This window comes from Opisthocomus hoazin, chromosome 2, assembly GCF_030867145.1.
Source record: "Opisthocomus hoazin isolate bOpiHoa1 chromosome 2, bOpiHoa1.hap1, whole genome shotgun sequence".
Taxonomy (NCBI): domain Eukaryota; kingdom Metazoa; phylum Chordata; class Aves; order Opisthocomiformes; family Opisthocomidae; genus Opisthocomus; species Opisthocomus hoazin.
The window spans coordinates 108,225,211-108,248,974 of NC_134415.1; the positions used below are offsets into that span (position 1 = coordinate 108,225,211).

Here is a 23,764-nt window from a genome sequence, read left to right on the forward strand (position 1 = left end):
ACCTCGAAACAGATGATAACAGGGGATTCCTCTGTACCCAAATCAAGAAGACTTTGAAACTCAAGTCCTTTCTGCTACAACTGGCAGTTTGAAGTGTTTCACAACTGGAAAACTATTCCTGTGACACGGTACAAGTTATTGAACCCAGTCACATCATTTACCAGACTGTGGATACACCTGAAGCCTGAGCCTGGAGCCACAGATTCCCAAGAGATGTAGCTGCAAAATGTTCAACAAACTAAGCAGGACTATGCACTTGACATAAAATTTCATCGGCTCTATGCTTCCCAATGTCTACTTCATGGTGCAAAGAAAAGTAACAGGGTTAAGGAATTTCTGTTCTAATGAAGTTAAAAAAACCCAACACACTCAAGTCAGTGACTGCTTGAGTCTTACTGTATCAGAGATTTTCTTCCTCTTTTCCAATGATGGTCCCTAGTAAATTACTACAGACTGAGAACTCTGGGGCTGAATGGAACAAGTTTTCTGGCAATCTAAGAGGTTTGGTTGAGTTATTCCAGATTTATCCTGGTTTAACCAGCAGCAGAATTTGGCTGTTCTGAAGAAAATGTAAAAAAGCTGAAACAGGTAGAGTTTGCATGTTGGGGCAGCTAAGGAAATAATGGAAATGACACCGAGTCCAGTCCCACTTAGTGTCTCTATGAACCTTGGAGTTTTCCAACAGGTTGTATGACTTCATTTCAAGCAAGCTATCTGATGAGAAAATAAACAGGAGACAAAGTACGAAATTCAAGTTGTGCTTGATTCTGCTTTTACTTACGCTGCTGTAAATCTACAGCCAAAAACCTCACATGTGTGAGATAAGACAGGAGAGTAGCCTGGGAAAACCTACATGTAACTTTTATAAAGAATAGAATAGAATAGAATAGAATAGAATAGAATAGAATAGAATAGAATAGAATAGAATAGAATAGAATAGAATAGAATAGATTTCAGCTGAAAGGGACCTACCATGACCACCTAGTCCAACTGCCTGACCACTTTAGGGCTGACCAAAAGTTAAAGCATGTTATTTAGGGCACAGTCCAAATGCCTCTTCAACATTGACAGGCGTGAGGCATTGACCATCTCTCTAGGAATCCTGTTCCAGTGTTTGATCACCCTCTCAGTAAAAAAAAGCTCCCTAATGTCAGGTCTGAACTTCCCCTGGTGCAGCTTTGAACCATTCCCATGTGTCCTATCACCGGATCCCAGCGAGAAGAGCTCAGCACCTCCCTGCCCAACTCCCCTCCTCAGGAAGCGGTGAAGAGCAGAGGTCACCCCTCAGCCTCCTCTTCTCCAAACTAGACAGGCCCAAAGTCCTCAGCCGCTCCTCATAGGACATGCCTTCCAACCCTTTCACCAGCTTTGTTGCCCTCCTCTGGACCTTAACATCCTTCTTCAATTGCAGGGCCCAGAACTGCACACAGTACTCGAGGTGAGGGCGCACCAGTGCTGAACACACCGGATAATCTCCTCCTTTGACTGACTGGTTATGCTGTGTTTGATGCACCCCAGGATAGGGTTTGCTCTCTCAGCTGCCAGGGCACGCTGCTGGCTCTTGTTGAGCCTGCTGTTGCTGTCAACCAGCACCCCCAGATCCCTCTCTGCAGGGCTGCTCTCCAGCCACCCCTCTCCCATTTATACTTGTGCCCAGCATTATTCTATCCCAGGTGAAGAATCTGGCATTTGGAGTTGTTAAATTTCATCCCATTAATCACAGCCCAGTGCTCCCATCTGTCAAGATCCCTCTGCAAGGCCTCTTTCTCCTCAAGGGAGTCAACAGCTCCTCCCAGTTTGGTATCATCAGCAATAATACTGTACATTAACACACTGAAAAGAAAAACAAAAGGGAAATAAAAATTAACTGAACTGGAGCTTATGCTAATGTGCAATTAGGAAAGTGCTTTCACTGCAGAATATTTCATGTTCCAAATATCCAGGGCACTGTGAAATGAAAATATTCCCATTTTGCTTAGCCTTAGAAACACTCCCTAAACATTTTACCTTCGTGATAATCCATGGAACTTTGTCTTTGCTTTATAAGAACAAACATAATGCTGTTTACTGATTGGATGGATGACAAAGAAAAAACACCAATTACCCGGAAATCCCTAAGGGGGAGCATAAGCTTTTTGTATGTATTTATTTCATTACAGCATAAGTCTTAGTACATAAAAAGCTTTACCTATATATACTTCAAAACTGAAACTGTTAATACATCAGTAACACATATAATTCATGTGAATTGTGAACAGTTTCTAAAGCATTTGCATTAGTTAATCCATTGTAAGTGGCAGCATCAACACTGTTATTTCATGATTCCACAAATCTGTCCAAGGATTATCCACTAAGACCTAAGAGCAAAGCACAAAACCCGTGCAAAAAGTAGCTTTTTAAATACTGTGGTTGTTTGAGATGATTGCAGGTGCAAAATGGTAAGACTAACAACATAATTGGTAAAAAACTCCAGCTGTTTAATATCTAAAAAAACCTGGTCCCATAGTCATCATTGTCTGAAGTACCAACTCTGGTTTCCCTTCGTCACTATTTGTTTGTTTCAGCTGGATATGAAGTAGGTATTTTTGACTCCTAATTCTTCTCTCCTCTCCTATCCCTCTGCCCCACACTCCCCTTTCTTCCTGTTGAGTAATTTATGAAAGTTAGAGAGCCTCCAAAACAGCCTCCCGATTCCTAATTCCGATGGGTTCATTCCAGCAGCTCTTATTGCAGCATTCAGGCCAAAACAAATGAAAAGTGCATGATTCTATATTCTGAGCTTGCGTGTCAATCTCTGCTTTTAGTAGCAGTAATGTTAAAAGTCAGAATAGTTCCAGTAAGCCAGTAAATGTGTGGAACTATTACAAACTTGCTTTCAATTATCTCAGAGCAGGAGTTGAGGCAGTAAATATACTTAAATAAAAACACACTTTGCTACAATAGTACGCGGGCTCGTACTGGTAATGGCTATACAGAGATGTTCTGTTAAATCCAGTGTGAATCTCGTGTGCAGAATAGTGGCAGACAAAAAAAGAAATTCATTAAATGCTTGTTACTACAACTGCTCAGTACCACCATTTCCCTTCCTTGTGCTTTCTGACGTTTCCCAGGAGCAGTGCCACTGAAAAAAAAAGGCCCAAAGATACAATTGTGTCTAAATCTTCTGGGTTCATTCAAGTAGAAAGCACTACATGTCAGCCCAGACACAAAGCAAACCACCCCAGTATCACCGTTAAGCTTTGTGATAATGAAGGGAAACACATGTATGGAGCGGTCAATGGAGTGGATACCGTGAAGCAGGAAAAGCAACAGGCCAGTCCTGAATAGCGATAATCAGGATACAACACTCTGAGAGCCAATCAAACAGCACAGGAGAGTTACAGCTTTCATGTGAATAATTTATTCTTTTATCACTTTAAATTTTACCAGGTACTTACTTACAAAGGAATTTTATTGTGGACAGAATTTTACATCAGCTACTGCACAATTTTATTCACTAATAGGGTATGATTAGCATCCTTCCCATGTTGCTTAACAGTGCCTTTTTTGATCGGATCGGGTTAGTCGTTCGCCAATTATTCCTTTGACTTTTAGTTTCCAAATGCAAATGGAATTTGTACAAAAGCCTTTGCTGCAATTAAGATCTCTTTTTATGGAACCTGTTCATAGATGGGAATAGTAAAGTTCCACCTGTTGTTAGCATTTGCTAAGTATGCTTGTTTCTCTACTGAAGCAGGGATTTTGGTTTAGACGCAATGCTTCGGCATTTCCACGCTAGGCACTGCAACGCCTCTTTTCCAAGGCGTCACCCCTGAGAAGACTCCAAATTACCTGCTGGGCCTCCCAGTACAGCGCATGGAGTCCCTCACCTCAGACTGGCAACCCAAAATACAGAGCCTGTCTGGAAAAGCTTTCCCACAGAAGAAAACTTGCCCCATTTGCACCAACACGTACCAGATGAGTCCTGAATTATACATCCAGGAGCTGGAACCTGGAATCCACCCAGAACTCGGTGTGCAGGAGCCTATGTGTGCTTTTGGAGGACGTGCATGAGGTCCACACTTGCAAAAGAGTCCTAGGGGGTGGTCCCAATACTCGTCTAAATAGTCATCTAGATTTGAGAACACACACACATGAAGTGGGAGGCCTGAGTTCAGACCTGACTCAGCTTAAGGGAATTCAAGCCTACGTCCTCTAGCAGACGATCTTGAAAATGAGTACTCTCGGGAGGAGGAAGCAGAAAAATTACCTCTTGCACGTCCTATTAAAAGTGGAAGAAGGGGGCTGTGAGATTCATGGAGAAGGAAGACAGCAGAAAGGACTACGTCTCTCCAGCTAGTCTCAGACCACTCAGTGAGGACGAGAGTTTGAAGTCACCTACCTGGATCATTTCTGAGATTTTTAGCCAATTTATGTATAATACAAAATGCATAAATATTTAGGGGTCAGGGACTAGCTCCTTCAATCCACTGCCAATCAGGTGGTGGAAGATGTGGTCTGAACCTTTGCAGGCTAAGAAAGCGAATACATGTCTCCGTGTTCCCATGCAAATGCAGTAGCCTTCAGGCTATTCGATAAAATAGCTGTTTTAAAAGCAAAACATATGCAAGCACAATTTGAAGGTGGCCTGGCCCTTTGGTTTGCACCATAAAATTGTATTACACCAGCAGCTTCTGGGTATCGCATCATCTAGTTCCAAAGGAGTTGAGGCAGTAGCTAGGTAGGTGCGTCACTGCGCAGAGGCCAGCAGCTCTGAACGGGCAGAGGGGAACAGCTCGGCACCTCCGCACACCAAAGGGACAGTGGTTGATCAGTTCAAGTTAAACTGGAGAGTTCTGGGATGACAATTTTGGTCTGCAAATGCCTGAAGTCTACCTAAATTCTGGCTTTAGTACTCAGGTTTGGGGGGGAGGGGGGGCTTGGACATGCTGAAGATATAACTGGGGGAAAAAACAGCTCTCAGCAAACCTGCCTCAGGCTTACCAGGGAGGAAACAGAGCCCACAGAGCAGGAAATCAGGCTAGGAACATGCCACGGTTGTCAATCATCAGGCTGTGATTATGCAAAGAGTGTACAAAGAAACAGTTTGACGGACAGCTACTAATGAAGACCAGACTCTGCCCTCACTCACACTGTGTAAAAACAGTGAAAGCGGGTAAGTACTTGATTCAACATTTTATAACAATAGGAGCTAGCAAAAATACAAACCACTGCAGGTTCGCAGAATGCTTATTAGTGTAAAGATTATTTCCAAATGTATTTCTTCACGGTGTACAGCAACAAATTTTGGAAGAAATGATATGTGTCATTCTCTCCTGAAAGTCTGTGGCATATTTTCGCAGCTTACATCATGGAGACTTCCCAAAACTCATTTAGAAGCATTTTCATGCATTAGCAGGAATGAAAATGCTTAATTAATGCTTAATAGGAATGCAAAAGCTGGCTTGATTTCTCACTATGCTGTAGTATAAGAAATATACTACGTAATATTTTGAACTATGAAATCGTATTGTATTGTAAGACAAAACAGGCATTTCCTTGTGTGTTCCTGGTGACTCTGCTAATTAAAAATCTGGCCTAGTGGTTGTGTCTTTAATTTAAGTATGCACCTAAGTGTTTCACTACACAGCTTGAAATAATTTCTACAGTTAACATAAAAATGATGCTGAAGGCAGACACATCATTTTTCTTTCCTGCCCAAGCTACAATGCTGTAATTTAATTTAGAGTCAACATTTCCAAGGATTCTTGTCTGAGAATTAAGTCAATCATTCAGCAAAAAAAATAAATTTCTTTCTGAATCGCTAACGAATATGCCATCTATGGTATTAAACGTCACTGGACCAACCTGCACTGGAGCTAAGATAAGCGTCACACCCTGCAGGCCCACAGCTCCTACCTGGGTGATGCTTTAATGAGCTCACCAGGCAACGGGCCCACTTGGCTAAGAACTTTTAGGACTGGACCACTGTTTTCTACAGGATGGCTAACCAGATCAGCTGCATTAAAACCCTGTGCAAGACAGATAGAGAAAAGGAAGAAAAACGATGAAAGTGAAGGAAAGAAGTATCTATAAACTTCACTATTTTCTTTCGTGAAGGTGATGTCTCATAAGACAGAGCCGGCTGCCTTCCTTTGGAACTAGCAATAACGTATAAGAATGCTAATGTCCTGTTTAACAGAAACATCTTCATAAAACATAAAAAGATCTGCTTTCTTTGATGCAAGGTCCCTATGTCTTTCTAAAATACGAATCTATACTAGAACTTTGAGTATAAACAATTCCCTTCCACAGCCTGTGCCAGTTCCAGGCTGAATTACCAATAGCAAAAACACTGGTTTTTTTTTTCAGAAAAGGTTTCTCAGTGATTTACCATAAAACTAAAACATTTGCCTTGCCTACTGATTCTTTTATATAAAATGTATAAAACAAATGCATGTGCCCTTTTCAATATAGTCTGTCTGCGTAGACGGTTTACACTTTTTCAGTTCTGAGTAACACGACACAAAATATGCTCCAGCTTCCCACAGGCGGGAAGAAGCTTTGTCTGGTGTTGTCTCGTGAGGATGCTGCTCCACAAACAGCGCTCTTGGGCGGTTCAGAATCCCAGTGACAGCGTTCGCCATCAGCACGTACTGCAATTAACAAGGACTTACGGATTACAGCAATCGTTAGATCAAAATAAATAAAGCAGTGTCTCAGTCAAAGATAGGGAAATAACATCATGCTAGCACACAATATAATCAAGGTGTAGCGCATTCCTATTTTCCACGTCCTCCTCTGATGGTCTTGCACTAAGTTGGAAAAGCGTCTTGCCACAGGATACTGAACATAGAGTGAAACACTTAAGCTGTCTTCAGTCAGTTAAGAATTTGCATTTGGTTTAGGTTAATTTTCCTGGACTTGCAGTTAACTGAAGAGCAGCTGAAGTACAAAATTATTTCCCCCAACTCTAGTGGCATACGTGGTCATGTCAATCGGTTGCAGTTCTGAACAGCTTCGTTCATTTTTGTTACAATTTAAAATCTCTGATAAAAAAGGTAATAAAACAACATCTCTTTATACAGAAACCATTGCCTTTTTCAGATAAAGAACATAAAACATTTCATATCTGCTATAATACTCCACATTTTAAAAAGGTAACTTGCCTTTTTTTTTTTTTTGTATTCCAAATACAAACATGTGGCACACATTTGTGTTGCTTAAAACTTTAAGTCTGGTATCTGTTAAATCATTCATTGCAGTTGAAATTCCTGGGACCACACAGTGCCATGTCTTTCTTAAATCATCTGTTGCACCAGAAATGACAGGCTGCGATGGAGATGTTCTTCCTATACTTGTCTAACACAGGAAATAGTTGGTTTAACACAAAAACAAATGCAGCTAAACTACGTTGCCAGCAGTGTTTATCCCTCCATATCATCCCAGAGAGAAAGAAAACAAATGGCAGAAAAGGCTCCAGCCCAGATTGCAACTACGTGTAAACACACGACCAACACTTAACAGTAACACTCCATTATGACACTGTTGTCAGGAATTCTTTAGAAATCCAGGTGTAAAAAAGTTTTTCTCAGATTAGGAATTGGCACAAACATAATCCAGAAACTATCCTTTATAGCAGCTTTTCCTTTCATGTGCTCAGCCTTTCACACAAAGCACGGCAAACACGAGAATAGTTACAATTGAGTTGCAACCAAGTGGCTCCAGCTCAACATCCTGGGAGCAGAGAGGAGGAAGTGGGGAGCCCCTTCTTTCTGCAGACATGCCAGAGAGGGTCCCCTCTGCAGGGGAGAGTTTGTGGGTCGCCCACATTTGCAACCCAGCTCCCCACTCAAGAATCCAAAGCCAGGCTGGCCACCTCACAGTGGGAGGGAGACTTCCTGGTCTCCCGCTTTGTCCAGCCTCTCGGGCAGGGTGAGAACAAAAGGTAGGAGGACACCTTTGGCATCCAAGGGGGCTTTAAGAAGCTCCCCATCGAAGGTGCCCTTGAGCCCGCCATCTGCTTCCACCTCACCGTCCTGGGCTAGGCTGAAGCGCAGGGTGCCGGTCCGGTTGACGCAGTAGATGGTGTTGCCAAGGGGGGCACAGCGGAAGGGCTGGATGGGGCCGCCGCTGGGCCGCAGGCTGGCACACTGGCTCCAGCGCTTGGCCACTGTGTTGTACCGGAAAACTTCGACGCCGCCACCAGTCCCGCCACCCGGGCCTTGTTCCCCACCACGGCCGCTGCTCACGTCGAAGCGGTAGATGAAGCTCTTGAAGGCCACCATGTCAGCAGAGCGCCGGCGGCTGCTGTTGTAAGGGCACTCCTGCCACTCGTCGCGCTTGGGGTCATACTTGAGCAGGCGGTAGAAGAGGGAGCCCCCCGACACATAGATCTCCCCATTGCAAGTGGTGGCCTCATGAGCCACAGCGAAGGCACCCTTGGGCAGGGGAGCCACAGGGCTCCAGCGGTCAGCCCGTGGGTCATACCTCTCCACGGTGAAGAGGCACTCACCCCCCACAGCATAGAGGTAGCCGTCCAGGGCCAGCAGCTTGAGCTGAGAACGGGGCTGGGCCAGCGGCCGCACCTGGCTCCAGGTGTCGGTGAGGGGGTTGTAGCAGAAGACCTTGTCGGAGAGGCGGGCCCGGGGCTCACCGCCTGCCGGCCCCGCCGCGATGCCCCCGGCAAGGAAGAGGTAGTTGTAGAGCACGCACATGGCGCAGCCCTTGGCGTTGGCCTCCTCAGGCAGGCGCGTCAGCACCCTCCACTCGCCACTGGCCTCCTGGTAGCAGTGGATGAGGGAGCCGCTCTCCTCCAGTGACACCACAGAGGAGGGGCTCTGCGGCCGGCTGCTCTCGCGGCTCTGCGGCCGGCTGCCGCCGCCTGGCCGCTCGAAGGCGTCGCTGACCTCGGCCACCAGCAGGCAGGGCCGGCCGGCCTCCATGCGCCGCTGCAGGATGAGGTCCCGCTCGGTGCCACTGAGGCGGCCATAGACGCCAGGCTCCCGCAGCACCTCCAGGTAGTGGTCGCTCATGAAGCGGTAAGCGGCCTCCCGCAGCTCTGCCAGCCGCTGCTTCTTGGCCAGGCAGAGGAGCTGGTAGCAGTTGTCCAGGCGGAGCTGGGCGCGCATGGCCTCGGCGGCGCAGTGCAGGGCACAAGGCATCTGGAGGACGCGGGCGCCGCTCACCACCTCAGCCAGGTTGTCGTGCCGCACCTCGCCCATGCGGGCCGTGTACACGTAGTCGATGAGGAGCCGCAGCGCGCCGTAGCTCACCCCCTTCACCCGCAGCACGTCCCGCGAGGCGCGGGCACGAAAGTAGTCACTCTTGGCTGCCAGCACCGATTTATGCGCCCGGATGCGACGTCCTGACACCTCAATCACCAGGTCGGGCTCCTCCGCCGGCCGCTCCCGCGTCCCCGCCGCCGCCTCCTCGCCCTCGTCCCCGGGCTGGCAGCCGGCGTTGTTGATCTCCCACTGGCTCTCCACCACCCGGTCCCCGCCGGCGGGCGCCTGCGGCTCGGCGGCCGCGCTGAAGCAGAGGGAGGAGCTGAAGCCGCAGGGGGCGGCCGGGGTGGGCGGCGGCGGGGGCGGCGGGGCGCCTTGCCCGGCCCCGCTGTCCTCTTCCGCCGCCGCGCCGCTGCCCTCCATGGAGCCGCGCTAGCTGCGCCGGCGCCGCGCCGCGCCCGGGCGGAGGGCTGCGGGACGCAGCGGGCCGGCCATGACCTGCGGGGGAGACCGGAGAGCTCAGCTTCCCGCGGCCGCGCCCCGCTTCCCCACCCCACTTCTGCCGCCTGATGTCCGGAGCCGTCCCTGTGTCCGCGGCTAAACCCGCGCTTCTCCCCTCCCCGGCGGGCCCGTCCCGCAACCCGGGGGTACCTGCGCCGGCTTACACGCCCCCTCAGACCTGGTGCCCGTAAACCTGAACCCTCCTTCTGGGGTGGGGATCGCCCCGAAGCACGCCTCCGCCCCCCCGCAAAGCAGTTCTGGTTCTCTGTCCCCGCGCAAAAGCCTCCGGCCGTTTGCGCCCACAGCGGCCTTCGGGTGACGGCCGGGGCCGGTCCCTGCGCCGTGCTGGGCCGGGAGCAAACGCTCCCTGGCAGGCAGATGCTCGGAGTGCTGGCGTGATGTTACTCACCTGGCGCAGTGGCTTCAGTGGGCGGCAGCGGCAGCAGTCTGCGCTGGAAGGAGATTCCCCACTAGCCAAGTTTCTCTTCGCGGAGGTTCCTTCACATCACTGCTGCTCGGGCGCGTTCCTCCTGTGTGAAAGAAAGTGCAAACAGCCGAACAGTTTTGGATGGAGATGGTTAAGAAAAACACCTAGAATGTCAAGCTCAGATGCACTGTTATATTAAGAAAATTGCTACCGGTATATAATTTGTAACACAAGTAATTGAAACACAGAATCACAGAATGTTTGGGGTTGGAAGGGACCTCTGTGGGTCATCTAGTCCAACCCTCCTGCCGAAGCAGGGTCACCTACAGCAGGCTGCACAGGACCACGTACAGGCGAGTCCTGAATATCTCCAGAGAAGGAGAATCCCCAACCTCTCTGGGCAGCCTGTTCCAGGGCTCCATCACCCTGAAAGAAGTTCCTCCTCATGTTCAGATGGAACTTCCTGTGCCTCAGTTTGTGCCCGTTGCCCCTTGTCCTGTCACTGGGCACCACTGAAAAGAGTCTGGCCCCCTCCTCTTGACACCCACCCTTAAGATATTTATAAGCATTTATAAGGTCCCCTCTCAGCCTTCTCTTCTTCAGGCTAAACAAGCCCAGCTCCCTCAGCCCTTCCTCACAGGAGAGATGCTCCAGTCCCACAATCATCCTCGTAGCCCTCTGCTGGACTTTCTCCAGTAGCTCCTCATCCTTCTTGAACTGGGGAGCCCAGAACTTGACACAATACTCCAGATTGGGCCTCACTAGGGCAGAGTAGAGGGGGAGGAGAACCTCCCTCGACCTGCTGGCCACACTCTTCTTAATGCACCCCAGGATCCCATTGGCTTTCTTGGCAGCCAGGGCACACTGCTGGCTCACGGTCAACTTGTCGTCCACCAGGACACCCAGGTCCCTCTCCACAGAGCTGCTCTCCAGCAGGTCCGCCCCAAGCCTGTACTGGTGCACAGGGTTGTTCCTCCCCAGGTGCAGGACCCTGCACTTGCCCTTGTTGAACTTCATCAGGTTCCTCTGCGCCCAACTCTCCAGACACTTTGTGTCTCCTCTGCTCTTTGTTGAGCTGAGTGGCCCTATATCCAGCCCTTATCTTGCTACAGTTCTGGATAGCTTGACCTCCTCAATCATGAACATTGAAAGGGTGCTAATATACCTTCCCCCACTGCTCTCAGTATTATGATCTTTCCTGGAACCAGACACACTTCACTTCTGGGACCAATTCTCCTAACTTCTCCTACTTCTGTTCCCCCTCTGCAAGAAGGAAGGAGTAGCTTCAGATAGTTCAATCTTTCAGTCTACTGCTTGATTTTAGGAGTGAAACTATAAGGGAAGAATGAAAGAGAATGCTACTGAAAATAAAAAGTGTGGGTGACTAGATGCGAGAAGTGAAAAACAGTCATTTTAATACCAATTATATCTCTGTATGGTGAAATGTATGTCCTGCATCATGTCTCGAAGGAAAAACATCAATTAGAATATTCAAAGTTGTTAAAAAAAGTGATCTTTTCAACTTTCTCGGGTAAAGAAAACAAAAAAGCCTCCTCAAGCACAGTGATCATACCTTCTCCCATTTTCAGATATCCGCTTGGTTTAGAAGAATGACTTGAGACTGTGAGATGTTAGTGAGAAAGAAGCTGCCAGCCACCACAGTCAAAACAAACTCCTGTGTTAACATCCTCTTGAGGAATCACAAGGAGGAAGAAGCACTGATGGTACAGCTTGCTAATGGCAAGCATCAGAATTCTGAAGAAAATTGTCTTCTGGTACATTTAAAGCTAAATACTGAGAGTATGTTGAAATTCATGCTGAGCATGAGGAGGACCTGAATCAAAGCATCACATGCAATTTAGGCAACAAGGAACTCTACAGGGAAGCTGAATACTTAGAAGAGGGTTTGGAGGACTTTGTCAATGACAGGACAATGACTGCTCCATCAGTCTCAGCACCTTTGTCTAGCTGAAAACAAAGTATAGGAATTACACAAAGATGAAGCTGAAAAAACAATTCAGAGAAGCTGTGGAATCTTCCCATTATTGAGCAACACGACCAATTCAAGTTAAAAGGTCATGGATTTAGTATAAAACAGGAAGAAGCTGAAAGCAGCTGATGGAAATACAACCCTGAACTCCTTCGTTCTTTTCTTATCTACAGTGATCAGAGTTGTATTGCTGTTCTGGTGACACAGAACATTTAAAAATTACAGAATCGCAGAAGATAATTGATAGCTGTGCTGATTCAAAAGAATCTGAGCTCCTACCAATCTTGTTTGGCTTAAAAAAACCTTGGTTTTAGCACTTTTTCTCAAAACTCGCAAACAGGATAGGTACTGCAAAAGGAATCAGGCTGTTTAGAGCACATGGTATCTGTGGACTGATGTCACCTTTTATACTGGGGACTTTTAAGTCAGAAGCTGAATTACTTGGACTGAAACTGTTTTCATTATCATGGGTTTGGTCTAGGGATGATATAATGTTAATGGACAGAGGAACCGCCAACAAACATTAACTGTATTTACAGACTTGGCAATGACATGCTTACAATATCCTGGATGTGTGCCCCCAACCTCAGATGCTGCGAGACATTGCTCAAGTAACAGCATGGATAAGAAGGCATAGTTTTTTCTGACAGAGGAACTGTAATGAAGAGCTGCAGGTAAAGTTTCCTGGCACCGTATTCATTTGGCAGTTCTTCTGATAAAATCCAATTAAATACTTGTTTTTCATTGTTCTCTATTTTTATTTGTGCAGTGCCAATAACCTTTGACCCAAGCTCTGTCCTCTATTAAGACCCACTTTCTCTGAGGAATATGCGCACGTGGGAGGAATTGGGTTACTGCTCTCCAGTTCACAAATGGAAACTGCTCTGACTCAGTCCCCAGGGTAAATAAAAGCAGTGCTTTCCCTATCACAAGCAACTCTAATTTACATAAGCAGGCTATAAGAGACATTACAACAGTTCAGACCTGACAGAATGCCGTTCTGCTCCACCTTAGTCCAGGAAATGCTTTTGTAAAAAACTTGTACTGCCAAATTTTACCCCAGCAGAGAATTCCCTCAGGATAGGGGCGTCATCTGATTGAGATGATTACGGAGTCCAAAGAGGCAGGATCATCAAAAGAGAGAAAAACCTCCCCTGTATTTATTTTAAAAACTAAAAGATGACTGTTAAAAGTAGAATTGTCCAGTACTATCATGCAGAGTGAAGACATCCAGCTCAGCCCGGGAGAAGGCAAAATCTTCTGGAGAGCAGAGACAAGTGCAGAGAAGTTTGCGTATTTATAAAAATGGTCTGTTGCACTCCTGCTTATTGCACAGATCTGTGAAATTTGGGGAACAAAAATGGTCTCCTCCTAGTTGGGAAAAACATCTGGAGCATAAACAGAGATGCTGCTTCTCTTGAAGGGCTAACAGCACTTGAAATCGTGAATCCTAATACAGATTTAAACTCTAGATCTTAACTGCTTGATTAACCTCCTGCTTGTAAGAAAAAAATAATTATCTTTCAATGGCCCACCTCAAGAAAAATTGCAAGAAGAATAAATTTTTTCTTTCCCTTTTTTAAAATTAGGGGTGCTTAAAATTAGGGTTACAATACAATCCTAGTCTCTTGCCCCACGTACTGGATGCAAGTCTTTTGTAGTACTGCATCCACACTCAAGTTGCTTATGCAGCTTCCTTGTGACCTCTCACGGTGCTGTAATTTTCTTACAAAATGTAATGGATGTATGAATGTTTTTATCTCACAACTGAAAAATTTTCATGCAACCATAAGTAAAAATAAACATGTAAGAAACGCAGCTTATGATTACAGACCACACAAGAAACATGCGGGCAGCAGTTCCTCATCAGGAACTCAGAGGAAGAAAAGGCTGTGTGTGTCTGGGCAGGGGGGGAAGAGAGAGAGGAAGTCATAATAAAAATATTATCAAAATCCTGATGAAATCGATATTGTAGCTAGCAAATCAAAACCAAAAAATACACAAGTTCTAAACAGTTGTTATGACCAGAGAAAAGGCTTGCTAACAGTGATACCCATAGAGAAAAACATTCTCTAAAAAGGAAACTATCTTTCTCAGTTCCTTCCAGTTTAGACTTATCAGCAGTAGTTAGGGAGGAGCAGTGTCTCTCAGGAGTTCTCACACCGAAAAGGAAATAACACTCCCACAAAAGCAAAATCTAGCAAAGGTTAAGGGCAAGTCCTTTCTAATATCTCTTAGAAGAAAGAAAGTTTGACAAAAAAAAAGAACAGTCAGAAACAAGGTTTTGAGTGATTACAATACCTTTGGGGAAAACTCCAGGGCTGATGTGATGTCTTCATCACTAATGCGCTACAGATCAGCAGATAACGGCATGGCAATACCATGCTGCATGCAGCAAAACTTTTTATTGAGAATTGCTGCTAGTTCTAGAAATGGCCTTGTAATTACAGTTCTAGACATAAGGTGAGAGCACGTGGTCGTGTCTGTGACAAACTGAAGCTTGGTTACTTTCCTAGCATCTGGACACAGCTAACACTACCTTAGATGAACAGCTGTACATAACCTACCAACGTAGTGCAACAGCTTAAAGGATAAATGCAGTCCTTGAATGTGTATGCTGGGAAATAAGTAGTAACTGTAGGGAAAAGGTTACCTTTTGACTATAGCATGAGTAGGTTTGCAACTGAACATGATGGAGGGATGGATGAATGGATGGATGTTCCAGGCATTACATTTTGGAAGTAGTATTTGAAAGTGTGGGAGGACAGAGAAAAGTACCGAATTATTTAAAAGCTATAGAAAAACACTTCAGTGAGAGACTCACAACAGCACTCTGCAACCAGACTCAAGCTTATTCTGGCTCAACACAGTGTATGCCAGTCTCAAGCCAATTCCCCAGGAAAAAAGGTGATACCTAGCTTAGGCATCACCTCACAGCCACACTTCCATGGCTTTGGAGGGAAGGTAGCTTGTGCTAGGAGCTTGGACAACAGGTAGAGCAAGCCTTAGTCAGCCTGAGAAATGCAGTGCTGACACTTCTTCAGGGCTTGGTATGTTTGCTCTGCGACTTGATGACTGTGCACAAGTGTAGGCACATGAAAATTCTGCATACTGATGGCCGCCTTAGGCTGGTGAAGAAAGCCCTAACCAAACCAAGGGGTTGAAACATAAACAAAGCAAAATATTTACACTACAGGGGGGGGGACTACCACATAGTATTGTAGACACTGAAAGTTTACATGAATTGATGGGGCCAGTGAAGAACAAGCTCAAGGAAGGGAAATCTATTGAAGGTGACCAAATACATACTAAACATTAAAACTGCATCCAGCTTAGGAGGATCCCGAGCTGGAAAATGGTCAGAGTATTAATATTCAGAGGCAAAGTAGTATCCCATGGGACAACACACATTTTTAACCAACTACAGGCTTCTCTCAATACTAGATTATGTCCATGTGGGAGGCAGGATGTGGGCTAGGTGGACATTTGATCTGACATGGGAAGACCCTTATTCTGATGTGACGAAGGAGGTCAAGACTGGGTGCCTTGCTAGAAAGCGCTTGGGAGTCCAAGGGGAACGAAATTTGACAGGAGCAGACTAGCTGATCTAGTGGTGCTTTCTTACCTTAAATTCTGGAAATGGCCGTACACCAGGAGTACGGACATCAAGCAAAGCATCGGCTTGTGATGATTAAAAGCCTTGTCTGACCATTTGTGTGGTTAACTGCTGTAATGTTGATTGCACAAATGCTTTTCAGCATTAAACTGTGTTGTCAACAAATAAATAATTGCAAACATGTTCAAAGTCTCTGAGAACACTTTGGCAATGTTGGTACTCATAAAGGAGGAGAATATCCACTGAGAAACCAAGTCAAGCAAACCAGCAGTTATCTTCAGACAGATTTTTGAAAATAAGAGTTTTGGTTTTGTGTTCCAGAAAAGCATTTGATCCCCATGAATGTACTGCATTCTTGCAACACACCTGCTATGTATTGCATTTAATACAGAAGATGGGCAAATATATTTGGAGGAAGTGAAATTCCTTGCTTAAGATAAAACTGGATTTTGCTTTTAATATCATTATGGAAAGGACATACAGACTAAAGAGCTCAAAGCACCAGAAATCTGCCAAAGTACATCACCATTGTCCTTGAGAATGAAAGAATCTGAGAAGTAACAACAGACTTCAAAGGAAAGACAACAAAGTCCCATTCTTCTGAGACTTATGCCTAGGAAAAGAAAGTAAAAGGAAAACTTTTACAGAAGGGAATAATGAAAACGCTTCTTTTTCCAGGCAAACTCTACATCAGGTACTTAAGAGAGAAAAGTCACGCTTTTAAAGACTGAACAGGTTCATTGATTTCTCAATGAATTAAGTAAGCGATGCTTAGAAAGCCAGAGGTCTTTCAGATACACGGTGAATGGCACCCTTCTCATTTTTGAAGTTCATATACTGCTTCTTTGTCCAGATACTTTTTCAAACTTAAGGTTTACAGTCGCTCTAGTCACAGCTAAAAATTACACTACATCTACACAGACTTGCAAAATAGTCCCAGGTTTCTTCAGAGATTATCTCTACACAGACTTTGGACTGGATTCAAAGACGGAGAGAAGTGCCGCAATGCTGAGCATGGCAAAGGCTGACTTTGAGGGCACTTTTATCTGGCAGATGGCAATGCAACAGAGATATCAGACCTAAGACAGCCAGATCAGATAGCAAAAAAACCTCCAGCATGATAGACCTAATCTGAAAGGAGGGAAAGAACTAGCTTGCACAGACTTCTCTCTGCCATGGCAGAAATGCTGCTGGTAAAGTTTGCTGTTGGGCTGTGAACTATTAGATGACTCATGGGAGTCTAACTTCTTTTATTTATTATTTCACGGCAACCAGGCCAAGGTGGAGAGACATGGGGCAGGCCTGAGTCCCTATTCCTACACAGAACTGATCTGTAGGCAGGATGCACCTCCCAGTTGTCCTGCAAGGGCAGAGATGGATGTTGTGAGTCTGAGCTGTACCGTACTGCTGACCTACCTGTAACCAGTTCCTGGAATGGAACCTGGAAGATACAGACAGGTTCTGTACCCATACGCATTGCATGGGTACAGTTAGATGCTAATGGATTGGGGTCCTCAAAAATCAGCATATGAGAGCTACCAAGGGCTGGCCAGCAAAGAAACATCAAAGACTGTGGTGATGAAGTGCTTAACGTGTGTGATCAGGAAGTGTTAGTTCTTGCTTTGGGTGCCTTAGCCCACAATCCTCTCCAAAATAAACCTAAAGTATTTTAAAAGCTAGCAGTGCTGACTCTTGCTGCTACTTCACCTTTCTCTACAGTGGTTTGAGCTCTGACCCAGCCCCATGGGAAACCTGCCACTGCTTCTTCCTTTGTCTGACAAGATTAAAACCCCACATGTCAACTGAATGCCCAAACCATCAAGACTATGAGAGTCCCTCAGACTAAAGCTGTACTACTTTTCACAGAAACAACAAAAAACATTACTAAGGGAGAGAAAGAAGCAGGGTTCTGTTCCCTGCTGAAAGGGAATCTTCCATGCTTCTTCCCCATTGCCTTTGGTGGGGCAGGGCTCAGTGATACTGCCTAGAGATCCAAGTCATCACAGCTTGTGCTAGGACTGAAAAACACTTTTGCTGATCTCAAGGCAGAAACACATGATAGAGTCACAGGTACTTTTGTGGCAAGACTTTACTATCAGAAATACCTGTAGGCTGTCAACACAGATTTCATGGAGCAATGGGAACGTTTTTAGCAGCAACTATGTAACTGAGGGCTTAACAAAATATGAGGCTACTCCATGTGGTCATTGGAACTGAAGAGAGGAAGAAGAGAAAATTGAGTGTAAGGCATGCTGCTTACATTACTAGAAGGTAACTGTTGCTGGCCAGTCTGAGACAGAAATTAAGTAGGTTTCTGTTGAAATACTCCTTATTTCCATGGCCTGACACTTTCTGCATTGGATGCATAACATTTTTTCCTATAATGTGAATTTCATATGCTCAGCCTGGATGTTCAGGCAAAGGCTTTCTGGCTGCACGGATTTCTCTACCTATACTCAACTTCTATCATTTAGTGCAAGCAATTCAATATCTCTCACATTTTTTTTTTCCATTTAACAGGGCAGACAGATAACAGTTAAGATGCCTGAATTTAAGGGACAGAAAAGACTGCCTGGTTATCTAATCTTATTCCTGCAAGAACAGGCCAAAGAATCTTACTCCTGTAACAAGCCAGTAAGTTCTGGCTGAATTAGGTCAAAGCATTGTACTGCTCAAATCATTCATCTGTATGGTTTCTCTGTTTTGGCCAATGACCTTGATGAAATCAGGTGTCAAATGGATCATCTTGGATACCTTGAACACATACTGCTTTTCACTTTGGACTTCACTTTTTCATCTTCTGTGCTTTCCTATCTGCTGACTTGGCAGCATTCTGTTTTCCCAAAATGATCCCTGCTCTGTCTGAAGAGACATACAGACTGGCAGCATAACCATGAAGGGTGCTGCAGGACTGTCCCATCTGCCTTCGGACTTCCTGACCCAGAGGACAAGTGAAGATTGTAGTATGGCAGACTAACCTATGATTCAAATATGTCCTTTTCAAGTGCTACAGCATAAAAGCTTGTTAATGCATGAAGTTAAATTTGCATCACGTGCGACAGTCACGGTGCTATTCTTGCATTTGTTGGGTAGCAGTAGTCTGGGCAGAGCTGAACAGAGTCAGGACGTGGAGTAAGAACTGAGACCTTCAAATCAGGATGTGAGGCAGGGAGGTGTTTGGTTTTATGATTTGGGAGGTGTGAGAAGAAGCACAGATTCAGGGGTCCAGGTTTGTGGTTCTTGACCATTTTGAGATTCTGATATTTCACTTATAAGTCTAAAGTCTTAGTTGGTTGCTTCTGCCTAGGGAGAGATTTTAGATACACATCAGCACCTCTTCCTCAAAGCAGATATTGAGGCTTTTCAGCCACTGCCCTCTGAAAAGTAGCCCAATTTTGCAGGTGCAGCAGAAGTATTTGTTTCCCTGTACAGCTGCAAAATGTCTCGGCAGGGATACTGTCTGGGCATTTGGCTAACAATCTAAAAGATCCTTGCAACTCTGTTGGCCATCATGAAGGCCTTCTGGTCTTCTGTCACACAGAATGAGTGCTATAGACCTCATCTTGACCAACGAGCAGCAGCACCAGTCAATTTTGTCATATGAATGCACATGAACAGTCTTTGCCCTCCTTTTCCGATATCACAGTGCAAAACTTCTTGGGACTCATGGCACTAACTCCAAAGCTCACAAAGCAATACACTCAAATGACATTTACTTAACTGTTTCTGCGTCTGTTGCGTAAACCAAACTCCTTCAGGACTCTATCATCAGTTGTTACTAAACAAGAAATACGTTGTCCGTGTATTGTCCACTGCCATGGCTTTGAAGAGAATGAAGCTTGTGCTAGTAGCCAGCAGCTAGAGACTTCCACCTAAGTTTCACAGAACTTTTTGATAAGGCCAGAGTCTGACATCACTCTAAATCCCATCCCTGTTGTAGTCAAGCGAACATTCCCATTAATTTCATGAGCATCTGGATTTCCTACTCTGTACATAAAAATGTATATGGTAGCTTTTTCTGAACTGAGGCAATGCGGGCAGTTGCAGTAGAGATGAAAGAAAGCTACAGGATACAAGGAGAGCCCTCCCATGAAGAGATTTGCCTTTGACTGATGGAATCAGAACATTTGTTGTCCACATGCCATTCCTGTGGCAAGCGGTTGGGTTTTGGTTCTTGCCATCTAACACCTTAAAATATGGGTCACAGGAATAATAGTTTATCTCCAGAGCTTAGGGCCTGTTCTTCCAATCTACTTAGGAGAGAGGGAGAGAGGAAAGTGGAACTGAACTGCTTGCAAGGAAAGAAAAAAAAAATATTGCAGATCTCTGACAGGTTGATAGTCTGAAATGATTCAGAAGTCCAGGAGCCTTCCAGCAGTCAGGGATCTACATGCAGAGCTTACTCTGCTCCTTAAATACTCCTGGAGGAATATCAGTGTCCAGAAAAACAACAAACAGCTTGTACTAATCTGTGAATGTGTACGTGTAAAATAACTTCAGTACTATTAATTAATGCAAATCATGTTGTGACAGACAACATAACAGCATGGAAGCTGCTAGTCCAACTTATGTGGATTTGTATGGAAAGGTTGTGGTTTCTGGCGTGTTTCCGAGTGAATTAAAAAAGGCCGTCTGTTTTAGCCAGAGGCATAGCAATGGCAGCTCGTGAAACATCGCACCTGAAAAGCATTTATGTGACACATCTTTCTTCTCCCTCTGACACATGGTGCAAAATCTGTAGAACTACTGGATTTTTTTTTCAGCTGGTTTTGCATTAAATAAACTGACTTAACCGACCGTGAATTCCTGCGTCCTCACTGGTGAGGTATAAGAAATGGAAAGTACCAAATGTGCAGTGCAGAACAAAGGACATGGCCAACTCTTTTTTTGCATTAACACTCAACCATCACCCATATACAATACTGACCCGGTCTTGTAATTCTTTCAAAGCCAAAACTGCCAGTTAGCATCCAATGAGCATTTTAGGGTGAGGACAGAGAAAAGGCTACAGAATTGTCAACACTGTATAAGGAAAATGCAACATGTATGGGCCTGACCTTGCAGAGAGTTAAATGCTCTGGTCACAGGACCAGCTCCACTCACAATGCCAACATCTGCATATGTAAACTTCATGTTTGCTCAATTAACTGCAGGAGGAAGGCAAAATCTCTATCCATTCACTGTATTGTCACGTGGTTACAAGTGAAGCGCACAGGAGTTTATGGCCCGGGCTAGGGAAGGAGCAGAGTCCCTTCCCACTCAGTGACAGCTCAGCCATAGATCAGGTTAAACTGGTTGTCAAATCCTGAACTGCTATAAAGTAATTCTCCTTCAAAGAAAGGAACTAATCATGCCTGTTCTCTGACAAAACAACACTGAGACCAAAAATGAAGCAGAAAGAACAGATGATGACAATTCCATTGAGAAGTAAAACAGACATAAAAATGGCATGTCCCGATAAGGCTAATGAGATCAAACACAATGAAAATGAGCTCATTTTAAACATGGGTATTTCTAAGGATGTGAAGAGGTATAAAACGAATTCTCAGCTTCTGTTCACGGGAAAGAAATGGCCTCTTCACTGCAATGCTGCAGAATCTCAGTAGGGATAAACAGCAAAATCACTGCAAAATCCATAGAGCATCTCACAAGACAAAAAAAAAAGAAAATAATAATAATAAAAAAGAGTTTAATTCTACTTTAAAAGAAATCGCAGGATTTCCTTTCATGTTTTATTATACCCTTCCTTGGCAGCCAGCTGCCCCTAATATCCTCTTGCAACAGGATACTACAGGATGCCGAAACCCCCAGTAAGCAGGATCTGGATCCAGTCATCTAACCACATCACTGTCTCTACGGTAACCTAGGCCAGCCCTAAATACTATAATCCTGCTTTACTATAGTAAAGCCAGTTAATGGCTTTCATTGAATGTTCCTGCCAAATAATGGTGCTCTAATATTTATTGACATTTCAAATCTGTCCACCTATTTGGACTATTTATTGCACTGAAAAGTGATGCAAGCAAAGCAGTCATAGGAGAAAGGAAGCTATTAAGGATTTCAGTCTTTCAGTGACTGCCAAGGCGCAGTCCTGCGAACTCCAGCTTCTAAGAGTGTCACCATTGACTCCAGTGCCGCTACCGCCAGGAGCGGGTCCCTGCAGAGTGGGGGGAACCGGGGCAGGCCAGGGACCGGTCCTCAGCTTTTTGGCAGATTCTCATCAGACAGTGCCATTAGCAGTGGATGACCAGAGGATCTCATTGGCATGCACTGGATGTCCTAATTAAAGAGTGAATAAATGCTCTGTGATGGGCCCTGGGAACAGGAGACTGCCGAACAGGCAGGATGGGCCAGAGAGTTAGACTGGGGAGCAAATATTGCTTTGTCAATAGGAGTGACAATTTAATTATTATTTTCCATAAACATTCCTTTCTGGCAGACAGATGGTTAAGTCTCTGAAAAACGGAGGAGCTCTTTAGCTTCTCAGATCACATAAAAGGATTGTTCTATTTTAGTGCCCTTCTAATTTTTATTGCCCTACTTTTTTTCTAGGTTTTTGTTCCAGTTTTCTATTGTTCAATTTAGTCGCTCTGGAAAAGCTTTCCAGAATATGATTACTAGAGGGTCGGTCGTTTTTGGTTTTTTTCCCTGGATGGGTAAAAAAAGTTGGTGATTGGATTTAATACTATCGTTTTCTGTGCTACGTGTAAGTTTGGGTTTGGGAGCCAGCTTTTTGTTGCCTTGAAGGACCAGACATTAAAAAAAAAAAAACACACCATCAAAAAACCTACCAGCTCGGGACAAATGAAACGCAGGAGGACTTTTGCCCGAGGCACCCTGCAGGACCCAGGGCTTGCACCCCTCCTGTGCTCTCAGCGGGATGGGGAAGCAGCACGCCATGAAAAGCGGAGGGCGGGAAGCAATCTGCCGCAGTCACCCATCCCTAAACGTCGGGGTAAAGAGTCGTTCGGGTTTTTAATAGGTCAGCAGGGTTTAAAAAAAATGAAAATAAATATATATATATAATAAAATACGCAGGCATCAGGTTGGGCTCCTCTGCGACACACGGAGAAACGGGGATATGCCCGGCCTCTCCCTCCTGAGCGGGGAAGGTGGATGAAGGGGGACTGAGGGGAGAGAAAAGCGGGATTGAACCTGACGGTGCTCCAACACACCCCCCCCCCCCCCCCCCCCCGGCTCCCGTGGCTCCGCGTCGCGGTTTTTACCTCAGCCATCGGCAGATACCGGCATCAACCCTCCCCGGAGGTTTCGCGGCGGCGGGCCGGGAGGGGGGGATCGGGCACGCCCCGGCCCCGGGACGTGCCCGATCTCCCCTCCCGGCCCGCCGCCGCGCTTCCCCTTCGCTCTCCTCCCGGCAGGTCGGGGCTTACCTTTCGGCGACGGCCGGCGAGCCCCGAGTCCCTCCGGGGGAGCTTCCCTCCGCCGCGCCTCGCCGCCGGAGCGGGAGCCGGCGGGGGGGAAGCCGGGAAGGAGAAGCCGATGGGGGGGGGGGAGCGATGCCAGGCGACGCGAATGGCTGAAGCGAGGGGGGCCGGGCTGGCGGAGGGGGCCGGGCGGTCGCCGTGTGGTGAGGGGGCGCGGGGCCGCGCTCAGCCCCTTTGTTCGCCTGACAGACACGGACTGAGGGAGGCAGGGAGGGAGGGAGGGAGGAGGCGGCGCGGACCTGTTGCTCGCGGTAGCCGCTGAGGCGGGAACCGGCGACGCCGCTCCGGGGGCTGGGTGTCCGCGCTGCCCCGGTGGGGTGAGGCGGGCCGTCCCCACCTGCCCGCGCTGAGGAAAAACTCCCTCCCGGCGGGGAAACGGAGGGTGCTCGGCTCCGGGCGGGGCGGGAGGGAGCCGTCCCTGAGGTAACCGCGGCGCGGCGGCCTGGTCGGGCACCAAGCCAAGTCAAAGCCAAGGCTCTCCTCAGGATTCCCAGAATTAGACCCAAAAAACCCTTCATGTCACGTTAGTGGTACCCTGGGCCCGCTCCCGATGCTTGCCCAGCTCACATGCCACCGCGG

General features: G+C 46.2%; 1 protein-coding gene across 1 annotated transcript; it reads right to left on the reverse strand.

The window, feature by feature from the left end:
• Positions 1 to 1,956: 1,956 nt before the first annotated feature.
• Positions 1,957 to 23,397, reverse strand: KBTBD11 (kelch repeat and BTB domain containing 11). Its single transcript, XM_075414715.1, has 3 exons — positions 23,132 to 23,397; positions 10,117 to 10,237; positions 1,957 to 9,704 (listed from the first exon to the last, which is right to left on the reverse strand). Exon 3 carries the CDS (start codon positions 9,627 to 9,629, stop codon positions 7,860 to 7,862), a length of 1,770 nt encoding a protein of 589 aa, XP_075270830.1. The 5' UTR covers positions 9,630 to 9,704; positions 10,117 to 10,237; positions 23,132 to 23,397; the 3' UTR covers positions 1,957 to 7,859.
• Positions 23,398 to 23,764: the final 367 nt, after the last annotated feature.